Source organism: Gossypium raimondii, chromosome 13 (genome assembly GCF_025698545.1).
Source record: "Gossypium raimondii isolate GPD5lz chromosome 13, ASM2569854v1, whole genome shotgun sequence".
Classification (NCBI taxonomy): Eukaryota; Viridiplantae; Streptophyta; class Magnoliopsida; order Malvales; family Malvaceae; genus Gossypium; species Gossypium raimondii.
In genome coordinates, this window is record NC_068577.1 from 15,606,140 (window position 1) to 15,625,572 (window position 19,433).

Genomic DNA, 19,433 nt, shown 5'->3' on the forward strand with positions numbered 1-19,433 from the left:
TATTTAAATACTTAAACTTTGCTAATCGATAGCTTAAAATCGACTCAATAATAATAAATTAAATTGTAATAAATATTAAAATTATACACAATTTTATGTTGTGTATTACATACACAAATAATTATATTATTTCAATATGAAAATATATGTATATATTTATTTTCTTTAAATATAGACAATTAAATTAAAATCAAAATTATATGTGTGTGTATGAACGACATTTTCAACATTATACCAATAATTTCAATTTTTTTAAAGCTGAACTTAAATAATTCATGAGCCCAAGTATCTCACTTTTCACCATTAACTAATCACAATAGAACCAAAATTTGTCTAAATTAAATCAACGATATGGGGACCAATATCATAATTAAACCTATTCAATTTTATTTTAAGTAATGGTAAAACATTTAAAAAACAGCCCCCGGCGAGGATCGAACTCGCGACCTTTCGCTTACGAAGCGAACGCACTACCACTATGCTACGCAGGCAGCTGTTATTCATGGTTTTGATATTAAATAATTTAACTGGTCAATATTCCAAGGTGTCAGAAAATTCCAAGATTCTATTCAAGTTACAAAATATGTTTAATAAATTACTTCAAATTAATTATGTAATATAATTAGATCATTTAGTATATGAATTTTTTTTATTTTATAATTCTACCTATATTTTTTAACATTTCATATTATTTTAAAAAATCAAAATTTTGAACGTAAAATCTATAAATATAATATAACTCGTTTTTTTTATTCCGGGTTATTTTTGTATTAAAATATTTAATAGTTAGAATCATAAAAAAATGCTTTAAATTTTGATAAGATATTTAATAATCAGAATACCAAAATTGGCTACCAATAACTACAAAACTAATTGGTCCCCTCCCAAAAATAGATACAGGTAAAAGTGATTCTATAAAATACATCTGTGCCTACTTAAAATATATAGTTAGGACTTAAGAATCAAAACAATATTTATTTATTTTAAATTTCTTAACTTCTCTCTTTTATTTTATCTCCTGGATTATTTGTGTGAAAATCATGTATTTAGAGTACAAAGATGTGTTTAGAAATAACATCAAATAAAAATTTGTGACAACAATTTAATCAACAACATTGTCAATTCTAAAAATTTATCGCACGCATATGCATATTGCAACTATGCATTTAAAATGTAGATGTTAGTTTAAAAATAACATCCAATAAATAATGAAATATATGATTTAAAACTAATTAATAATAGCACATGAAATATGTACAATATTAAAATAAAGAATAGATTAAATTTTGAGTAAAATGAAATTTAAACACGTAAATACATCATATTAAGAACAATAAATGCACTACAATTATTTACCATACAGTTGTCATCAATCTTGAGTTGGGTCCGAGTTAATTTGTGACATCAACTCAATCAACAATATATATATATATATATATATAGTTGATGGAGGTAATAAAGTGTGAATTATAAAATTAAAATTATAATAAATATTTGATTGAGTGGTAAATTTAAGGTTTTACTAATGCAATTGACATGACTTCAAATCTCACCACAAATAAAATTTATTTTGGCCTTTTATAAAAATAAAAAGATTAAAGTACCCTCAAACAATATAACTTATTTTAATTACGGAAGAATATTTTTGTAACTTTCTTAACCGAATTGGTGCCACGAGTTAATCAAACTTAAATAATAGTATGTATGTGTATATATATAAAATATTATTTTATTTCATAACGTTTCACAAATATTTAAAAGATAATCTCAACAGTTACTTTTAGACTTTGTAATTTATATGATGTTAAAAATAAAAAAATAAAATTATTCTCCTTTAATTAATAAGTAGTTATTCATCTCCACTTTTATGGAAATTATTTTATCAAGTGGTTTTATTATGAATTATTAAAGGTGTTCGAAAAATTAAATTATTGGGAATATTGGGTTTCATTTAATTTCTAAAAGTATTTTTATTTTCATTTTTTAAAATAGTTTCTATTTTTATTTTTTAAAAGTATTTAATAAATAGAAATAAAAATTAGTTTTCAATAATGAAAATATGGTTTTAACTATTTTTCTGTAATAGAAACATATGAAATAAAATAAAAAAAGATTTACATTTAAATGGATTCAAACCATGGTAACAGATTTAATATTTAAAAATTATTAAAAAATATTTTACGTTTATATGGATTTGAACTAGAATTAATTTAGTTAAAGTTACAATTTTTCACCATTTTTAATTTTACAAAACATTTTAGTGAAAACTAAAAACAATGAAAATATTTTTTTATTGTTTTCTAATTTTAGCAAATAACATATTTTTATTTTCTAAAATTATTTTATAATTTTCAATCAAACATATTTTTCCAATGTTATCCATTTCCCATGCAAATGAAAAAACAAAATGGCATATGTTTAAGGTATATTCATTTTCAAAAATTATTTTTATAAATTATATTAATTTATTTTTCAACAACTTATCAAATAAGAGTTGAGTTGGTGTCACAAGTTAATAGAACACCAACTAAATTACAAAATGTCTTAAAATTATTATTTTTATAAGGAATTGCATCACCTCATTCCTTAATCTATCCTATTATAAAACTTTTAATTGAGTTTGTGTCACGAATTGATTGACTTAAAATTATTTTTAATGTGATATATAGTTTTATATAAAATTTTAAATAAAACAACTAAATCCATTGTTTACAATAAAATAAATATTCAAAATTAAACTCGATGTTAAAAATTGAACGTCGATAATAACAATGTAAAAAGATCACAAAGAAAAATAAAGAAAGATAGAACATACAGTTTTTACGTGGAAACCCTTTCAGGAAAAAACCACGGGCAGAGGAGAAGAAAATTCACTAATATCGAATTCAAATGATACGAGAGAAGTTTTGACTACATCTATTTATAGGTTGAAAAAACCTAATTCTAATCAATGTCAAATATATTATGCTAATAAATGCTAAATATATTATATTAATAAATACTAAACCTTCTAAAAATAAAATATATTTTGTTTAACTTGACTTGCAAGCAATCTCTTAGAATTTGGGTCACACAACTCTAACAATTTCCACCTTGACACGAATTTTCAATGAACAAATTCTTCACCAAAACTCTCAACGGACAAGTTCTCTACCTCTTCCATGAAACCCCTTAAGGGTATTCTTCAACAATGAACACCAACCAAGTCCAAGCAATACTCGAACTTGATTATAGGATGTGACTTGGTTATCATATCTACAGGATTATCATGAGTATTAACTTTGCTTACAACAGTATCACCACGAGCAATAATATCACACACAAAAGGCTACCGAACATTATTGTGCTTTATTCTTTCATGAAACATTTGATCCTTCATAAGAAAGATGACACTTTCACTATCACAAAACACCGTACTGATCTGAAAGTCTTTACTGAGTTCACAAAAGAGTCCCTTTAACCAAATAGCTTTTTTACAAGCTTTGGTAATTGCAATGTACTCAGCTTCAGTAGTAGACAAAGTAATTGTAGTTTGCAAAGTGGCTTTCCAACTGATTGCGCAACCTCCAATAGTAAAGACATACCCGATGAGAGATCTTCTTTTATCAAGGTCTCTAGCAAAATTAGAATCAACATACCTAATGACTTCATCTCTAATTCTTCCAGACTATAAGCAAACATCAGTAGTACCTCGTATGTATCTAAAAATCCATTGAACTATTTTCCAATGTTCTTTACCGAGATTCGCCATGTATCTACTAACTGCACTAACTGCATATGATAAATCTGGACGTGAGCAAACCATAACATACATGAGAGATCCCACTGCACTAGAATATGGAACGCGTGTCATGTAGTCAATCTCATCATCTGATTGCAGAGACAAAGCCGATGAAAGTCTGAAGTGGGCCGCTAATAGAGTACTAAAAGGCTTGGCATTCTGTATATTGAACCTGCGAAGAACTTTCTCAATGTATCCTTTCTAACTTAGGTACAATTTATATTCTTTTCTATATCTGAGAATCTCCATCCCAAGCATCTTTTTTGCAGCTCCCAAATCTTTCATCTCAAATTCTTTACTAAGTTGAGCTTTGACCTTTCTTACTGCTATCAACATGTCATCAACATAAATGAGTAGATACATAAAAGAACCATAACTGTTTTTCTTAAAATAAACACAACTGTCAAAGCTGCGTCTTTTGAAATCATGAGTAGTTATTGTAACACCCCTAACCCGTGTCCGTCACTAAAACAGGGTTATGAAGCATTACTAGATGTAATAGGCCATTTTAGCCCGGGCCCAATGTATAAACCTTAAAATAACAAATACAATAAACAATCCATTTTTACAAATAACCCAATCGGCCCAATAGCTTATCCCAAACAGCAGAAATTGGCCCAATTGGCCCACAAGATGTTTTTGGCAAATGAGGCAGAAACCCTAGGACGCGCTGCACGACTCCCTCGCATGCCTCCGCGAATGTCGCCCCACGTCGCTTCTCTCGCGTTCAGTAGCCTCACACGTTATACACGTCTCCTCTAGTGTTTCTGAAACAAGTCACGATCAGCACATTGGGCAGTTTTTTTTCACATAGTGGCAGCAAATAAACTAGGAACAGTACTAAAAGAAAATATACAGCAAAAAAAGAAGGTAGAGGGAAAAAAAAGATTTCTGTAACTGGGTTTTTAGCAAATTTTTGTACCGAAATTAAAGAAAAAAATACAAAAGAGAAAGAAACGATCTTTTGAAGGTGACCACTGGGGTTTTGTCTTTTCCCTTTCCTGTTTACTGTTTTTTTATTTCATTTTCCTCTTTGTTTTTTTTAAAACAAAACGTGAAAAAAGGGAGCGGAGGAAGACTTACCCTCGCGGCGTCGTTGGAAAACCCTTTCGTTTCGCGGTTGTCGGAGCGAAGTGGGTCGGAAATGATGGAGAGCAGAGGTGCTGCTGCGGCACATTTTGGGAATGGCAGAGGGGAATTATTTTTTAGGAGTTGAGAAAAGGGGTTTATTTGATTTGAAAAACGGCAGCATCCATTTATTTCTTCAAAATGGACCATTTTCGCAATTGATCCCCTAATTTTTACAATGTGTTTAAATTAAATTTATTACTTCTTTTAAATTCCACTGCACATTTTATTCTTTGTTTCAAATTGGCTCAATGATGGGCAGTGTTTTGGGCAGCTAGGGTAATTTGCTCTTTCGGTCCTTTTCCTATTGTGCGTGTTTTAAATTGCTCCCTTTCTCATTTTCTATTTTTGAATTTAGCCTTTAAACTCTGTTTATTTTTAAATTAATCCTTAATTCATCATTTTATGTTTTTTTTTACATTATTTTTTATTAATATTGTTAAATTGTTATTATTATTGTTTTTTTATTAGTATTATTTATTATCATATTAAATATTAATGTTATTATACATATATATATTCGTATGTGCGTTAATATATATATGTACATATTTTAAATGGTTTTAAATACATATACATGTCTTATATATATTATTATCACTTTATTTTTCTTAGTTTTATATACATATATATGCGTACATATACTTATATTTTTCATATCGTTTTTCATATTGTTTTAAAAAAATTCAAATATATATATTATATTTTTATATGTGTATGTACATACTCTATTCTAATCTATTATAAATATATTTTCTGCATTTTTTATATACCTATATATCCATATTTTCATAATTTACTAATATATTATGCTTTTTATTATTCTTAAAATGTATGTACATATTTTATATAAATTTTATTATTATTTTATTTTCATGACTTTTTATATATATATATATATATATATATATATATATATGCATTGACATTTTATAATACATATACATCATTTATATTTCATATTCCATGCACATATATATACACGCATTTTCTATAATATATGTATATGTATAGTTTAAATTAAAATATTTGTTTCATATTACATCAATATTTTTAACGTATCTTTTAGAAAATATATATTTTGATTTTGTCAAAACTTTAAAATCATTTTCTTTTGATTCAAAGGCTTTTAAAATAAAAGTGATATTCGATATTCGGGATTTTTGAGGAAATCGAGCCCTAACGTATTGGGTTCCGATTTTCTTTATTAATCCTAAATAATCGAGAATTTTCTTTTTCAAAACGCATAAGCAAAAATTATTTTCGTGAATTCAATATGTTATGTCCTAACGCATTGGGCATGACATATAGCTTTCTCGAAATGAAGATTTTCTTTAAAATTTTAAAATGATATTCAAAGTTCGGGAGTTTTGAGAAATTGTACCCTAACGTATTGGGTTTCGATTTCTTTATCTAACTTGAACATTTGATTATCCGTTTCAGATTTCAACATTAGAGTTTAACAAAAATCTTTTTAACCTTCGACATTAAGACATTAAACAATCAATTTGGTACCGATTTTTGGGCGTTACGAGGGTGCTAACCCTTCCTCGTGCGTAACTGACTCCCGAACCCGTTTTCTCAAATTTCGTAGACCAAATTTGTTTTTAAGGTAGGCCGATCACACCTCAATAAAGGATCGGTGGCGACTCCAGTTTTTGTTTCTAAAGTCGACAATTACATTTTTTTGTTTTTCAAAAAAATGGTTTCGACACTAGACCTATTAGAAAATTTACAATTTATATACAAATAATTATCAAATATAATATAAAATAATCTTAAAGTCCCTTAGATAAACTTTCGAGGTCTATAATATGAGTTAGGAATGATTCGAGACTAAATAAGAAACTCGGGGAAATTTTTTCTTGTGAGAACTCAATATAACCCCTTTATAAATATCTAACATTCCCTACAATTTCAGCCGCAACCAATTTACAATCAATATGGAAACCAACACATTTTCACATTCAAACATATTTAAATCATGCCTAAAACATTTACTTATCAAATTGATCAGCAACATTCATAATACTATATAAAAGTTAACTAATAAACTTCGTTCATTTCATTTCAATTTTAGTACCAAACTAACTCAAAAGTATATCAATTTAACTTACTATAACCATCAATTCATCTTAAGTTCAAACATGCATTTTCTCAACACTTAAACACCCAATTCATAAGGCCAAATACACACCAACCTTTAAAAGCCAAATCTCATGGCTAATATCATAACTCAAAACATACCAAGATGACACTTGCCTATACATGCCATATACCATATATATACAATTCAAAAGTACCAACTTAGATGTCCGATAGCACGATGATGTTCCTGATGACTTATGGATCCGAGCTAGCCTTGATTCTCTATAAAACATAAGAAAATAACATGAAGTAAGCTTCATAGCTTAGTAAGCTCGTAAGTGAATAATTCAATACATCAAATACATACAATTCAACTAATTGTACATAACATCACCATATATACAATTACAACAAACCTTTCTCATTTCTTAAAACATGATAAAATATCATTTCATTATCTTTCTCTATTAAATACTCGAATAGGTTCATGACGCACTGTATTTTCTCATACTAACCTCTTTCTCAATCATCTCAATGATATTTATAAACATTTAACTAACTCATATAATTGCATACTATCACATTAAGTACTAAACTTACCTTAATATTGCATGAACATATAACTTCACACATACCTGAACCATTGAACTCAAATTCACATTCAGAATTGTTAAGATCATACGGAAATCATATAAAACATTTATTTACTTATGAACTTACCTCGTACTTGGAATTGACGAATTGGATCGATTACTCGATAATTTTGCCTTTCCCCCGATCTAATTCCAAATTCCTCTTTTCTTGATCTATATGTATTAAAAATTAACTCATTTAATCATATAATAATTCAATTCAGTCCAAAAACACATATTTAAGCCAATTTGCACTTTGGCTCTAAACTTTCACATTTCTTACAATTTAGTCCCTATTTCACAAATACATAAAATTCATAAAATTCAACAAGACCCATGCTTGGATGAATTACCATAGTGCCCTTAACAGCCCATATTTCACATTTATTCACACTTTTAACCCGACATTTTCATCTTTTCACAAGTTAATCCCTAATTTGCATTTTCATCAAAAATCACTTTATAAAATATAAAAATCTAACATCAAATATTCATATTTCACCATTAAACATCAAAGAACACATAAGCTCATCAATGGAAACTATCAAAATCTTTAACAGTTTTGAAATCGAAGACACGGGCTAGCTAGTACTAGTTGCAACGTTCACAAAAACATAAAAATAATTAAAAATGGATTAAAAATACATACCAAATTGAAGGATATAAGATTGCCGAAAGTTAAGCACAAAAAATGGCTTTCTTATTTGTGAAATTCGATTGAAGAAAGATGATACAAAATGGTGTTTAATGTGGTTTTATTTATTATTAACTTTAATTACATAATTACTTAATTAACCTTTATAAACTTTAAAAATTACACAAATTCCAAGCCATTAAAATCCACTATTAACTCTAATGGGCTAATTACCATATAAGGACTTCCACTTTAAAGCCCTATAGGTATTTAATGCATTTAGCTATTAGAACTTAACTTTTACGCTTTACGCGATTTAGTCCTTTTTACCGAATTAAGCATTCAAACGGTAAAATTTCTTTACGAAACTTTCACCTAATAATTCTACATGCTATAAACTTTAATATAATAATAAAATTACTATTTTAAATTTGGATTTGTGGTCCTGAAATCACTATTCTATTTTGACCCAAAAACGGGCTGTTATAGTCATAAAAGAATCAAACCTTTTGTAACACTGGCTTGGTAACTGTTTCATGCCATAAAGAGACTTTTTCAGCAAACAAACATAGTCATTCTTTTCTGAGGATATAAAACCCTCTGGTTGTTGCATGTAAATATCTTCCTTAAGTTCTTCATGTAAGAACGCTATTATTACATCTAACTGTTTAAGCTCCAAATCATACATGGCCACAATACCAAGCAAGGCTCGAATTGAACTATGCTGCACAACAGGAGAAAACACATCTGTGAAGTCTATACTTGGAATTTGACTGTAACCTTTTGCAACCAACCTTGTTTTATATCTGGATTTTTTAATTCCTAAGGTCTCTTATTTCTTCTTGAACACCCATTTATAACGAACAACCTTTTTACTCTTAGGAAGCTTCACTAGATTTCATGTTCTATTCTTATGGAGCAATTTCATCTCTTATTGCATGACAAGCATCCACTTTCCTGAATCTTCATAGCTACTACCTCAGAATAAGTAGATGGCTCTTAATTTGTATTTATATCTTTAGCCACGTTTAAAACATAAGAAACTAGATCAGCCTCGGTGTACCTCTTTGGAGGTTTAATTTCTCTTCTAGGTCTGTTCTTGGCAATAGAATATTGTGGTGAAGAAATAACTCTACTCTTGAGTTTCTGTACTAACATGAGAAGTAGACTCTGTTATAAATTCTAGATCAATTTATAGCTCCACCTGCTTTACATGTATGCTTGGACTTTGTTGGTCTTTGTTGGAAGAGTCTTTAAGAGGTAAGTTAGACAACATAATAGTATCAACAAAAATATCATCTCTTTCTAATAATAACTTTTCTATTTGCAGGACACCATAACTTATATCCTTTAACACCAACCTTGCAACTAAGAAAAGCACATTTAATGGATCTAGGTTTCAATTTCCCATTATCAACATGAGCATACGCAGGACACCATAAAATCTTTAAATTAGAATAATCAGCAGGACTACCAGACCATACCTCTTGTGGAGTCTTTTCCTCAATGGCAATGGACGGAGACCAGTTAATAAAAAAACATGTGGTAGAGGTCGTTTCAGCCCAAAACAACTTCGGTAAACAAGTATTCGACAACATACATCAAACCTTTTTCATGATTATTCTATTCATCCGTTCTGCGACACTGTTTTACTGTGGAGTATGATGAACTATCAATTGTCTCATGATCCCTTCTAATTTGCACAAGTCATTAAATTAATTAAAATAGAATTCCAAGTCATTATCTGTGCGGAGGTGTTGCAGTCTCCATGAATGAGCCAGTTTGAACGAGCCCTTTGTTCTCAAAATATTTCCTCATTGTTGGCCTCGAAATTTAAACCTAACTAAATTTTAGTCAATTCTACAAGGGCATCATCTGTCTGTTCAACATCATGTAATTCCTTCATTCTAGCGACTAACTTCTGCTTGTGCACCTTTCTATTCCTCTATACTGATGAATTCCAAACAAGAAGCTTCTTACCCAAACCTTCAAGTTTCGTAGGGAGATTGTTCGAAGTAGCCTCCCAATAATCCCTAACTACTTTTTCACAATCACCTTCAAAACACCAATCTGCATTAAACTGAAACTGCCTTCTACCAATTCTGTGAGATGAAGGGTTCCATCCTCTTGTATTTACTAACAGAGGACAATGATCATAAATTGAATGACATAAATGAGTTACTAAGAAGTCAATGAACAAATCCCACCAGGCCTGATTAGCAACTCTTCGATCAAGTTTTTCGCGTTTATTGTGTCGGCAAATTTTTCTCTTTTCCAAGTGTACCACCTTTTAAAAAACCCCGAGTCCATAAGATCACAAGCAGATAAAGATAAACGAAAAACCACCATATTTTTCTCTGCCCTTATACGACCTCTTTTTTCCTCAAAAGAAAAGACAATTTCATTAAAATCCCCAACAACTAACCAATGGAGACTTTGATTGTTACCCAACCAACAGAGAAGATCCCAAGATAGTCCTTTAAGCCGTTCATCCGAATTACCATAAAATCCAGTAAATCTCCAACGCGACCCATCCTGTTCATCTTGAATTTCAACATCAATGTGATTGTGGGAGAAACTCCAAAGAGTAACTACATTTTGTTGCGTCCACCTTAGGCACAATCCACCTTTCGAACCCTCAGCACCTACCTCTATACCATTATGAAAGCCACATTTTCTACGGACACCTTCTATTTTCCTCGTACTTATTTTTGTTTCCATTAAGAACAAAATTCGGGGACGAACTTCCCTTAGGTAATTCTTGAGACGATAAACTAACTGTGGATTCCCTAGTCTACAGACATTACAGCTAAAGATTTTCATAATGCCTGGCTGCTCTGCCTAGCAGAGTCAGCTAATTGATCATCTTGTTCACATGACATAATTGAAACTCCTAGGACTTCCGTAGTACCAACCAAGGTCCTTTGGCATTTTTTCCTTTCATCAGTTAGAATTAGGCTACTTTCTCCGTTAGACCCCAAATCCATGAGCCCATTAACATTATCTCCAATACCGTTCGGCCCAAATCCAATTTTAATACCAACATTAAATACAGGCGATATACCTCCATTAATGGCAGCAAATCCCTGCTTAGAATGAGGGCCTAAATTACTCAAACAATCTCCAAAATTATGCATGTTTAGATCTCTTTCCTTTTCCGGAAACCAACAACTCGTTCCATCCGGCTGTTTCAACCATTTGTTCGAAGCGTAATATCCCAGCTAAAAACAATCTTCTCCAATTCTACATGAGCACGTATCAGACAGAAACTTTCCCCATGTCCAAGCTTTCCGTAGATGAAGCAGAATAAACTAAGTTTTTCGTATTTAAAGTTGACATAATATGTTTTATCTCCCAACAGTACCTTTTTCCTCCGTTTTAGGGGTAATCCCACATCTACTTGAACCCTTATTCGCATATACCGTTGTAATCCCAAAGATGAGATCTTGGTATCATACTCTAAAAATTCGCCCAAGAAAGACCCAAATCGCCTAGCCATTGTTCCGACATCAGACACGGAGGCAAATCATGTATTTGAATCCAAAACACAACATAGTTAAGATTGATTGTTAACGGATCATCAGACAATCCTAGTTTATGAAGCAAAAGAATATGATTATTAAAAAACCATAGCCTGCCATCCAACACTCTTTTTATGTCAATCGCATAAAAGAATTTAAACAAGTACCGTTTTTCACCTAAATCTATAATAGCAATTCCACCGATTGGGTGCCATAGATCGGCCATTGTGTTTTGGAGGGACAGAAAGTGGACAAAACTATTCGTTAGACAAGTTCCCACGAGACAAAATTGCAAGTGATGGTCGGTCTCCTTAGGATCTTCTTGGAAAGCATCTTCCTCCTCGTCAGCGAGATGCATATTTGCCAACTCATCCTTCATGACGTTCCAGAAAACTCGCTCGAAAAACCTAACCAGAATTGCCAGAAATTAAAGAAAAAAACAAATGTGTCAACGAGGACAGACGAAAACCCACTTTTGGTTTGATTTTTTAACCTTAATTAAAATTTACATGTTTTGTTAAGCTAAGCTCCCAATAAGATATATAATTATGTCAAATAAGCTTATATTTATTATTTGTAATTTTTTTAACATTAATCTCATTATAGGTTCTTATCATATTTGTCTTTTTTATACTCTCCCTAACTCTTAAATAAGAGGATAATGCGCTTTAGTACATTCAAATCCACATCCTCTCAAACCGACAATAATATTAATATCAATCGAACTTTATTTATAACTTTATATATATAATTTTTCTTTATAACTTTATATATATGATTTCCGAATATAGATAGGACCAACACACCTACCCTACCAACTAATAAATTTATTTATACAGGTCTTTATTAAGAATTATCAAATACTCTTTTGGAAACATCTTGTATTTAATATATTATACTTTTAAATAGTACTTGTATTATACTTTTATCTAATGTGGTCCTTGCATTTTAATATTCAAATGTAACAATATTAACATTTTAGTGTTGAATTCGAGTTTTAGAGTTGATTTGATGAAAGTTAATTGCTAATATTAACTAGTTATGAGTTTTCATCAAATCAACCTTAAAACTCGAATTAAAATATTACATCTATTGGATTGTATTTAACAAACTAAACGTAAAATTAAACAGATTCACAATTAACAAATTTATTATATTAATAAAATCATAAAAATTCAAACATGATAATATCAATCCTAAAACTTGAATTAAACACTAAAAATTAATAGTATTACCTTTGGGTACCAAAATATAAAATTTTGTCAAATACAAATATTAAATTAGACAAAAAAAAGATGAAAAAAGTGTAATTAGATTTTGGATCGAAATTGCTTTCATTTTATAATGAAATATAAAATTGTTGGAATTTCACTAGCTTAAGACGCTTTATCATTGTTTGGTGATATTTATATTATTAAAAGCATATGTATATTTGGTATAATACTTTTGTTGGAAAATACTTTTCAGAATTAAATTCAAATTCTTAAACATAAAGCAAAACTCTTCTAAAATTATTATTTTTAAATACAAACAAATGAAGATTGAATATATGTTGATGTTCCATCCATCCATCCAATATTAGAAGGAAAGATTGCACATAAGGACCCCACCCTGACCCTTCGCTTATAATCTAAGCTACGACTTCCACTCCCACCCATTTTTGGCTCATTCCACTATAAACCATTTCATACTCCCCAACACTTTCCATTTTCCTCCTTTAAATTACAGCTCATCAACTTGTGGATTTTTCTTAAATACACTCTTTTAACTCTTTATGTAAATAACACAAAAATAATAAAAATTTATGAAAATAGCACGAGTTAAAAATTAATTATAAAAATAAAATGTGTTTTTTATAAAATTAACTTAATGGATTATATAATTATTAAAAATTGTAATAAAATAAATAAAATGCCATTTTAATAAAAAGGAGTCGCATTTCACCCTGGGGATACCCCTATTGTAAAGACATTTTCTTTATTTTTATGTTATTTTTTGCAATAATATTAAATTTTTATTGTTTTTACTATTATTAAAATATAAATTTTGAAAATTTCATTTCAAAATTTAAAATAAAAATTAACATAAATTTTTTATTTTATAAAGAAATAAAGTTGAAAACTTTTTATTTTTATGTTTTTACTGTTATTTATTTAAAATGTATAATAAAAATTAATATAATATTTTTATAAAATAAATTTGAAAAATTAACATAAAAATATAAAAGGAAAAATTGCTAGCGTTAGATAATGACATTATAAAATAGAAGATCAATTTATATTAAATTAAAATAACTGAATATAGTAAAGGGACTAAAACTGAAATTTAACCTTTTAAAACCAGATTTGAAAATTTGAAATCGTGGAATGAGTAAAGCTTAGCAGTGAACTCATGACATTTCGTTTAAAATTTCAAAAAAACATAATAATTTTAATTTTCAAAAAAAGTAATTTTGAATCATTTTCTATATAAGAAACGCTCGCATTTCGTTTTCCTTTTTCAGTAGGCAGCTGCTGTTACTCTCCTAACTCTCCAACTGTTGTTTCCACTTCCTCTCTTCCAGATCTGAATCGCAAAAGGGAATTTTCAGGTAATTTCAAAACCCTAACCCTAGATCTTTATTCTTCTCTGCGTCTATAAGATTTTGTGTTGTGTTCACGGAGTTCGGCCGTCAATTTATTGATTTTAACCATTTTTTTTAACTATATCTGGTTTTATGTTTATATTTTTCGCTTTGGCCGCTGTTCGTTTTTATGCTTCATTTGATTTGTTTAATTTTTGTCGTTTTGGATGTGAAGTAGGATGTCAAAAGGTTTTGGATTGTGACGTTTGTTTTCTTCTGATTCGTTGACTGTGTCGATGTTGTAAGCTTATTATTCGATTGTTTTTAAGCTGGAAATGATTAGGTTTTCTTTTTTGCGTTTATGTTCTATTTAATACTTATTATATTGTAAATTCTATGAAATTATGAGATATGTGCTTACCGGCTGGTGCTTTTGTTTCATTGAATGATACCTGGAACGAGGATAGGTCTGGTACAAGGAACAAAAACAAGAAAGCAAGTCGATGTTTCTAAAAACCTAATTCGATAGGAGTAGTCTTTTCTGATTTGCTTTGTTGTAACTACAAATGATTTATTGGAACGGTTTTTTAGGAAACCTATATATATATAGTTCTTGAGTTCACAAAAACTTATAGTTCTAAATAAATTAATTTTGAAATTTGTGAATTGTTTGTTTTGCTCAACAAATTTATAATAAACCATATTTATTAGGATTGTTAGTTTTACTGAATTGGATCGCTAGTGCTCCCAAATTGAGTATATGCTTACCAATTAAAAAATCACTAGGGAGATAGCGATTTCTGGTAATAGAGTTTTTCTTTATTTTATTAATGAGCATTTGTTTTATGATCACAGTAGATAAATCTTCATTTCTGTAGTTGAAAATGAAAAGGGGATTCCATGGCTAATGGAATAAAAAAGAGTGTTCTTTGATTTGATTGGGGTATTATATACTATAGTCCTTTATTTTTATTGCACATTTGGAACATGCCTGACAAATGTTTAGGATTTTAACTTTTGTATTGGGATTTGTTGAGCTACTTTTAAGTAGCTAGGACATATGTTGTAGGTTGCACTGTCATGTACCAGATCTTCTTGATTTGAGTGGGATGTGCTAAAACGAGAAATTGAACTGTGAAAGAAAAGGTGACAAATTGAAAACAACAAAGAGCCAGTATGTTATGGTGGAACAAATGTTTATGTGACCTCACAATGTGTTGTGCTATCCTTTATGGCTAACCATTAGGGAATTTCATCAAGTTTTACTCTTTTATTTTTGGGTGGGGGTGGGGGATTCACAGGATAGAAAGAATCTTGTTTGAAAGTGTTATTAAAGCTTAGCAGGCTAGCATTGCATTCTAGAACATTAATGAGGGTTATTAAAGCTTAGCAGGCTAGCATTGCATTCTAGAACATTAATGAGGGTTCTCTCAATATGCTTGTTTTGCTTCCTATCTTTTGCTTGTCATGAACAACGTAGTTTAAATCTTCTCTAGTCGTATAATGTCAATTTATTTATACTCAAACCATTTTCGTCTGCACCTGTTGCTTTTAGATTCTTACTTTGAGCTATTTGTATCCTCCCTTTTCTTGGTAAGTTGAAAAAGATGGGTCGCGGAGTTAGCAGTGGTGGTGGGCAGAGCTCATTAGGTTATTTGTTTGGTAGCGGAGAAGCTCCTAAAGCAGGGACAAACAACTCCCAAGCTGCTCCCGCTGAAGCACCAGCTGTCTCCAAACCTGCCCCTGCTCCTGAACCAGTAGATATTTCCAAGCAAATTCCGGCTGGTATCAACAGTATTTCTGCAAACAATTACATGCGTGCTGATGGTCAGAATACTGGCAATTTCCTTACGGTATAGCCCCCTTAATGATTTTGCTTTAAGGTTTTTAATTTATAGAATGGTTACTTGTCGCTGAAATCGTATACTTTCTAACTAGTTGTCTTTCCATGAATGCAGGATCGACCTTCCACCAAGGTTCATTCTGCCCCTGGAGGCGGATCTTCTCTGGATTACCTATTTGGTGGACCTGGAGGTAGTAAATGAGATTGTGCCTTAATAACATCTTTGATAAGGGAGAGTATTGTTTGTGGATTTGGGGGAAGCAGTAAAGCTGTGGATGAAATGCTGTTCTTATAATCTTTGAACATAGAAGCAATGAAAACATGCCTGTCTCTTGTGGTGTAATATTGCAGGTCTTGTGGTGGTTGTTTTGTTGATTCAATCAAATGAGTTCTCCAGATTAGGTGCACAAACATCTAATTCTGCAGAGCTGGGTTAAAAAGAACATTGTTATATTTTTCATGTTATGCATAGTTTTGTCGTTTTTCCTTACTCTACCCACTCTTTTATTCAATTTGGCTCACTCTTTTCTTTTAAGCGCTCTCAACCTTTCATTATTGAAGAAGTCAGTCTTAATAGACTGGATTGGGTTAAGATTCTATTCCAAATGCTTCTTTAAGTTCGGGCTCGAGCTTGACCTGGTTTAGCTATTTAAATAATAATTTTATTTAAATATAAATATAAATTATTTCTATATTTATTATATGAATCGTAAATTGAGTTGGGTACGGCTAATTCAATATTGTATAACTTACCATGTAATCGTTGGTATTATTTTGGTCAAACTCTGCTATTAGAACTTTGTATTTTGAGTAAGTTGTTTTAATTTAATTATTTTCAGTCCTTATAATTCATTAAGTTAAAATTTGTTATTTTTAAAATTTAATGTGTCAAACATAGATTTGATCATAGGTTGGGTTGAAACAAAATTTTAAGCTTGTTTTTTAAGCTTGGGCTTGGTCAGATTTGAAAAATGGGCGTAAAATTTTGCTCAAGCTTAGTCCAAATTAAAAATGCTAAACTGAGTTCGATCCGGCTTGCTCCTATTAAATTTTTTTAGATTATTTTTTATATAGAAACAAATTTTCAAAAATAATATAACACATTAAATACACTAAAAATATTAAAATTTTTCAACAAACTGCAAATACATTAAAAAAGTCTTTATATTCAAATAACACTAAAATAGTTGCAAATTAACCAATAAATGCCTCTAAAATAGTAGCAAAATTAATAATAAAATTAGAATTATATAATATCCAAACAATAATAACAAAATAGTAGCAATATAAAAATGAAATAGTAACAAAACAATAACATAACAACAACAACAAAAAAAAGGGAAAAAAGTTGAGGCTTATTTGGGGCCAAAAAATCTACTCAATGTTCGATTCATTTGGAAAACGGGTCTTATTTTTTATCCGAGCCTATTTATTTTTGTCCAAACCCACTCACTTTTTAAGCGGGCATTCGGGCCTAGGCGAGTTGCCCGATTCATGATCAAGTCGAGTCGAATATATTATCACATGTGTAATGTTATGTCTATTTATTATTTTCACATATTACTCACAAAAAATCAGTTCAAGGATTTAACGACAGTTTACATTAAGACTAAAATTTTGAAATTTAACAAATATAATCACTAAGAATAATCCAATTAGTGAACGTGGATTAAATCTATAACTTTATGCATAATATAAGGATAACAACATAATTTAATCAAACATATTTAATTGTTATCATTGGGTCTAGATTAAAATTTAAAATTTAAATAATATAGGAACTAAAATTAACCAAATTAAAATAAAAGTGTTAAATTCACAAATTGCACAAAGTACAAAGTCTAATAGCATATGTATTATTTTTGCATCATGTCATGTATCTTGTCTAAATTTATCCTATATTTTATATAATTTTCATACTATTTCATTTTAATTTTAAATATATTTCCTTACAATTAAAAATAATAATTTTCTTAAAAATTAGCGCAGTACACATATCTTAGAAGTTATACGGATATAACTAATACAAATATTATGTTTACTGAGTATCTATAATAATAACATACGTAAAAGAGAAAACATGGTTACTGTAGAAATTCAATGACGCATGTTTTTTTCCCGATGTGGTTCACCCATGCTTTTGGGTTAGAATGATTATTTATTTGTGTTAAAATAAAAATAAAAATAATTTATATTTTAGAATTGAATCGGTGATAAAAATTGATCAATCATTGATTCGTACAGTTGAATTAAATAAAAAAATTATAAAAATGAAAAACTAGTTTAATTGATTTTTTAACATAGTTCAATTGTTCTATATAAGTTCGTGGATTCCTCTCTTCGAATCGATATCCTGGTAGATTCTCAATTCGAACCATGTCCTTAAGTCTCTACACTTTATACATTTAGAATTTAGTTCTCCTATTTTTATTTTTAAGAATTTAATCCTTTTATGTTTTGGATTTAAAATTCACTTTCAAATTATATATATCCACATAACATTTTAATTAAAAATTAACGATATTAACGATTTACATTAATTAATAACATTATAAACATATTGAATTAATGAATAATATTATAAAAATATAAAAACTAAATTACGTTAGAAATTAAAATATAAAGGCTAAATTTTAAATTTAAATATATAATAAATTAAAATAGGAAGTTAATCATTTTATAAAATGAAAAATAAAATAAAATAAAATGATGTGTGCATTATGTGTTAGCATAAGGAAAGTGGAAACTACTTTCCTTTTCCTATATAGGTATGCTTTTAATATAGCTTGCTTCACCTTCCGCTCTTATCATCCGATGAACATTTGTGAAGAGCAAATCTCTTGTCGGGGACGGCTTATGATACCCGATCAAGGTTTTTCCTTTTCTTTTTCCCTAGAATTTGGAGCCTATATTTCGGTATCAATTTCAATTTCCTCAATCTCTTTTAAATTTTTTGAATTGTCTATCATAATTTTACTTGATTTTCAATATTTTTATATTAATTTTTTATTTTTAACTTTTAAACTTATTTTGACAAAATAAATTTTGTTTTATGATTTTTAAATATTATTTGTTAAAATCTCAAATTCTTTTTCATAAACATTTCTCAAAAAATAACTTTTAAAAACTTTTACATTATTTCCACTATTTTAAATATAAAATATTTATTTTTATATCATAAAATTAAAATTAATTAAGTATTAAATAAAAAGAGAAATCGATTCAATTTTTAAACTTGCATTT

The 19,433-nt window shown here is 29.2% G+C and overlaps 1 protein-coding gene, 1 long non-coding RNA gene and 1 other non-coding gene across 5 annotated transcripts; 1 reads left to right on the top strand and 2 right to left on the bottom strand.

The window, feature by feature from the left end:
* Positions 1 to 419: 419 nt before the first annotated feature.
* On the bottom strand, positions 420 to 491 carry TRNAT-CGU (transfer RNA threonine (anticodon CGU)). Its single transcript has one exon. It is a non-coding gene; the product is annotated as a tRNA-Thr (tRNA).
* A 3,648-nt stretch (positions 492 to 4,139) lies between these two features.
* LOC128035978 (uncharacterized) lies at positions 4,140 to 5,068 on the bottom strand. Its single transcript, XR_008192681.1, has 2 exons — positions 4,865 to 5,068; positions 4,140 to 4,548 (listed from the first exon to the last, which is right to left on the bottom strand). It is a non-coding gene; the product is annotated as an uncharacterized LOC128035978 (long non-coding RNA).
* Positions 5,069 to 14,199: 9,131 nt separating this feature from the next.
* Positions 14,200 to 16,680, top strand: LOC105783260 (protein SPIRAL1-like 1). 3 transcript variants are annotated; one of them, XM_012608609.2, is made up of 3 exons: positions 14,200 to 14,374; positions 15,903 to 16,200; positions 16,306 to 16,680. In XM_012608609.2, the coding sequence occupies exons 2-3, from the start codon at positions 15,955 to 15,957 to the stop codon at positions 16,390 to 16,392; spliced, it is 333 nt and encodes a 110-aa protein (XP_012464063.1). In that variant the 5' UTR covers positions 14,200 to 14,374; positions 15,903 to 15,954; the 3' UTR covers positions 16,393 to 16,680. The 3 variants fall into 3 exon arrangements, with proteins under 3 accessions (XP_012464063.1, XP_012464064.1, XP_012464062.1); XM_012608610.2 differs by having other exon boundaries at positions 14,202 to 14,374; positions 15,955 to 16,200; XM_012608608.2 differs by having other exon boundaries at positions 14,205 to 14,374; positions 15,946 to 16,200.
* Positions 16,681 to 19,433: the final 2,753 nt, after the last annotated feature.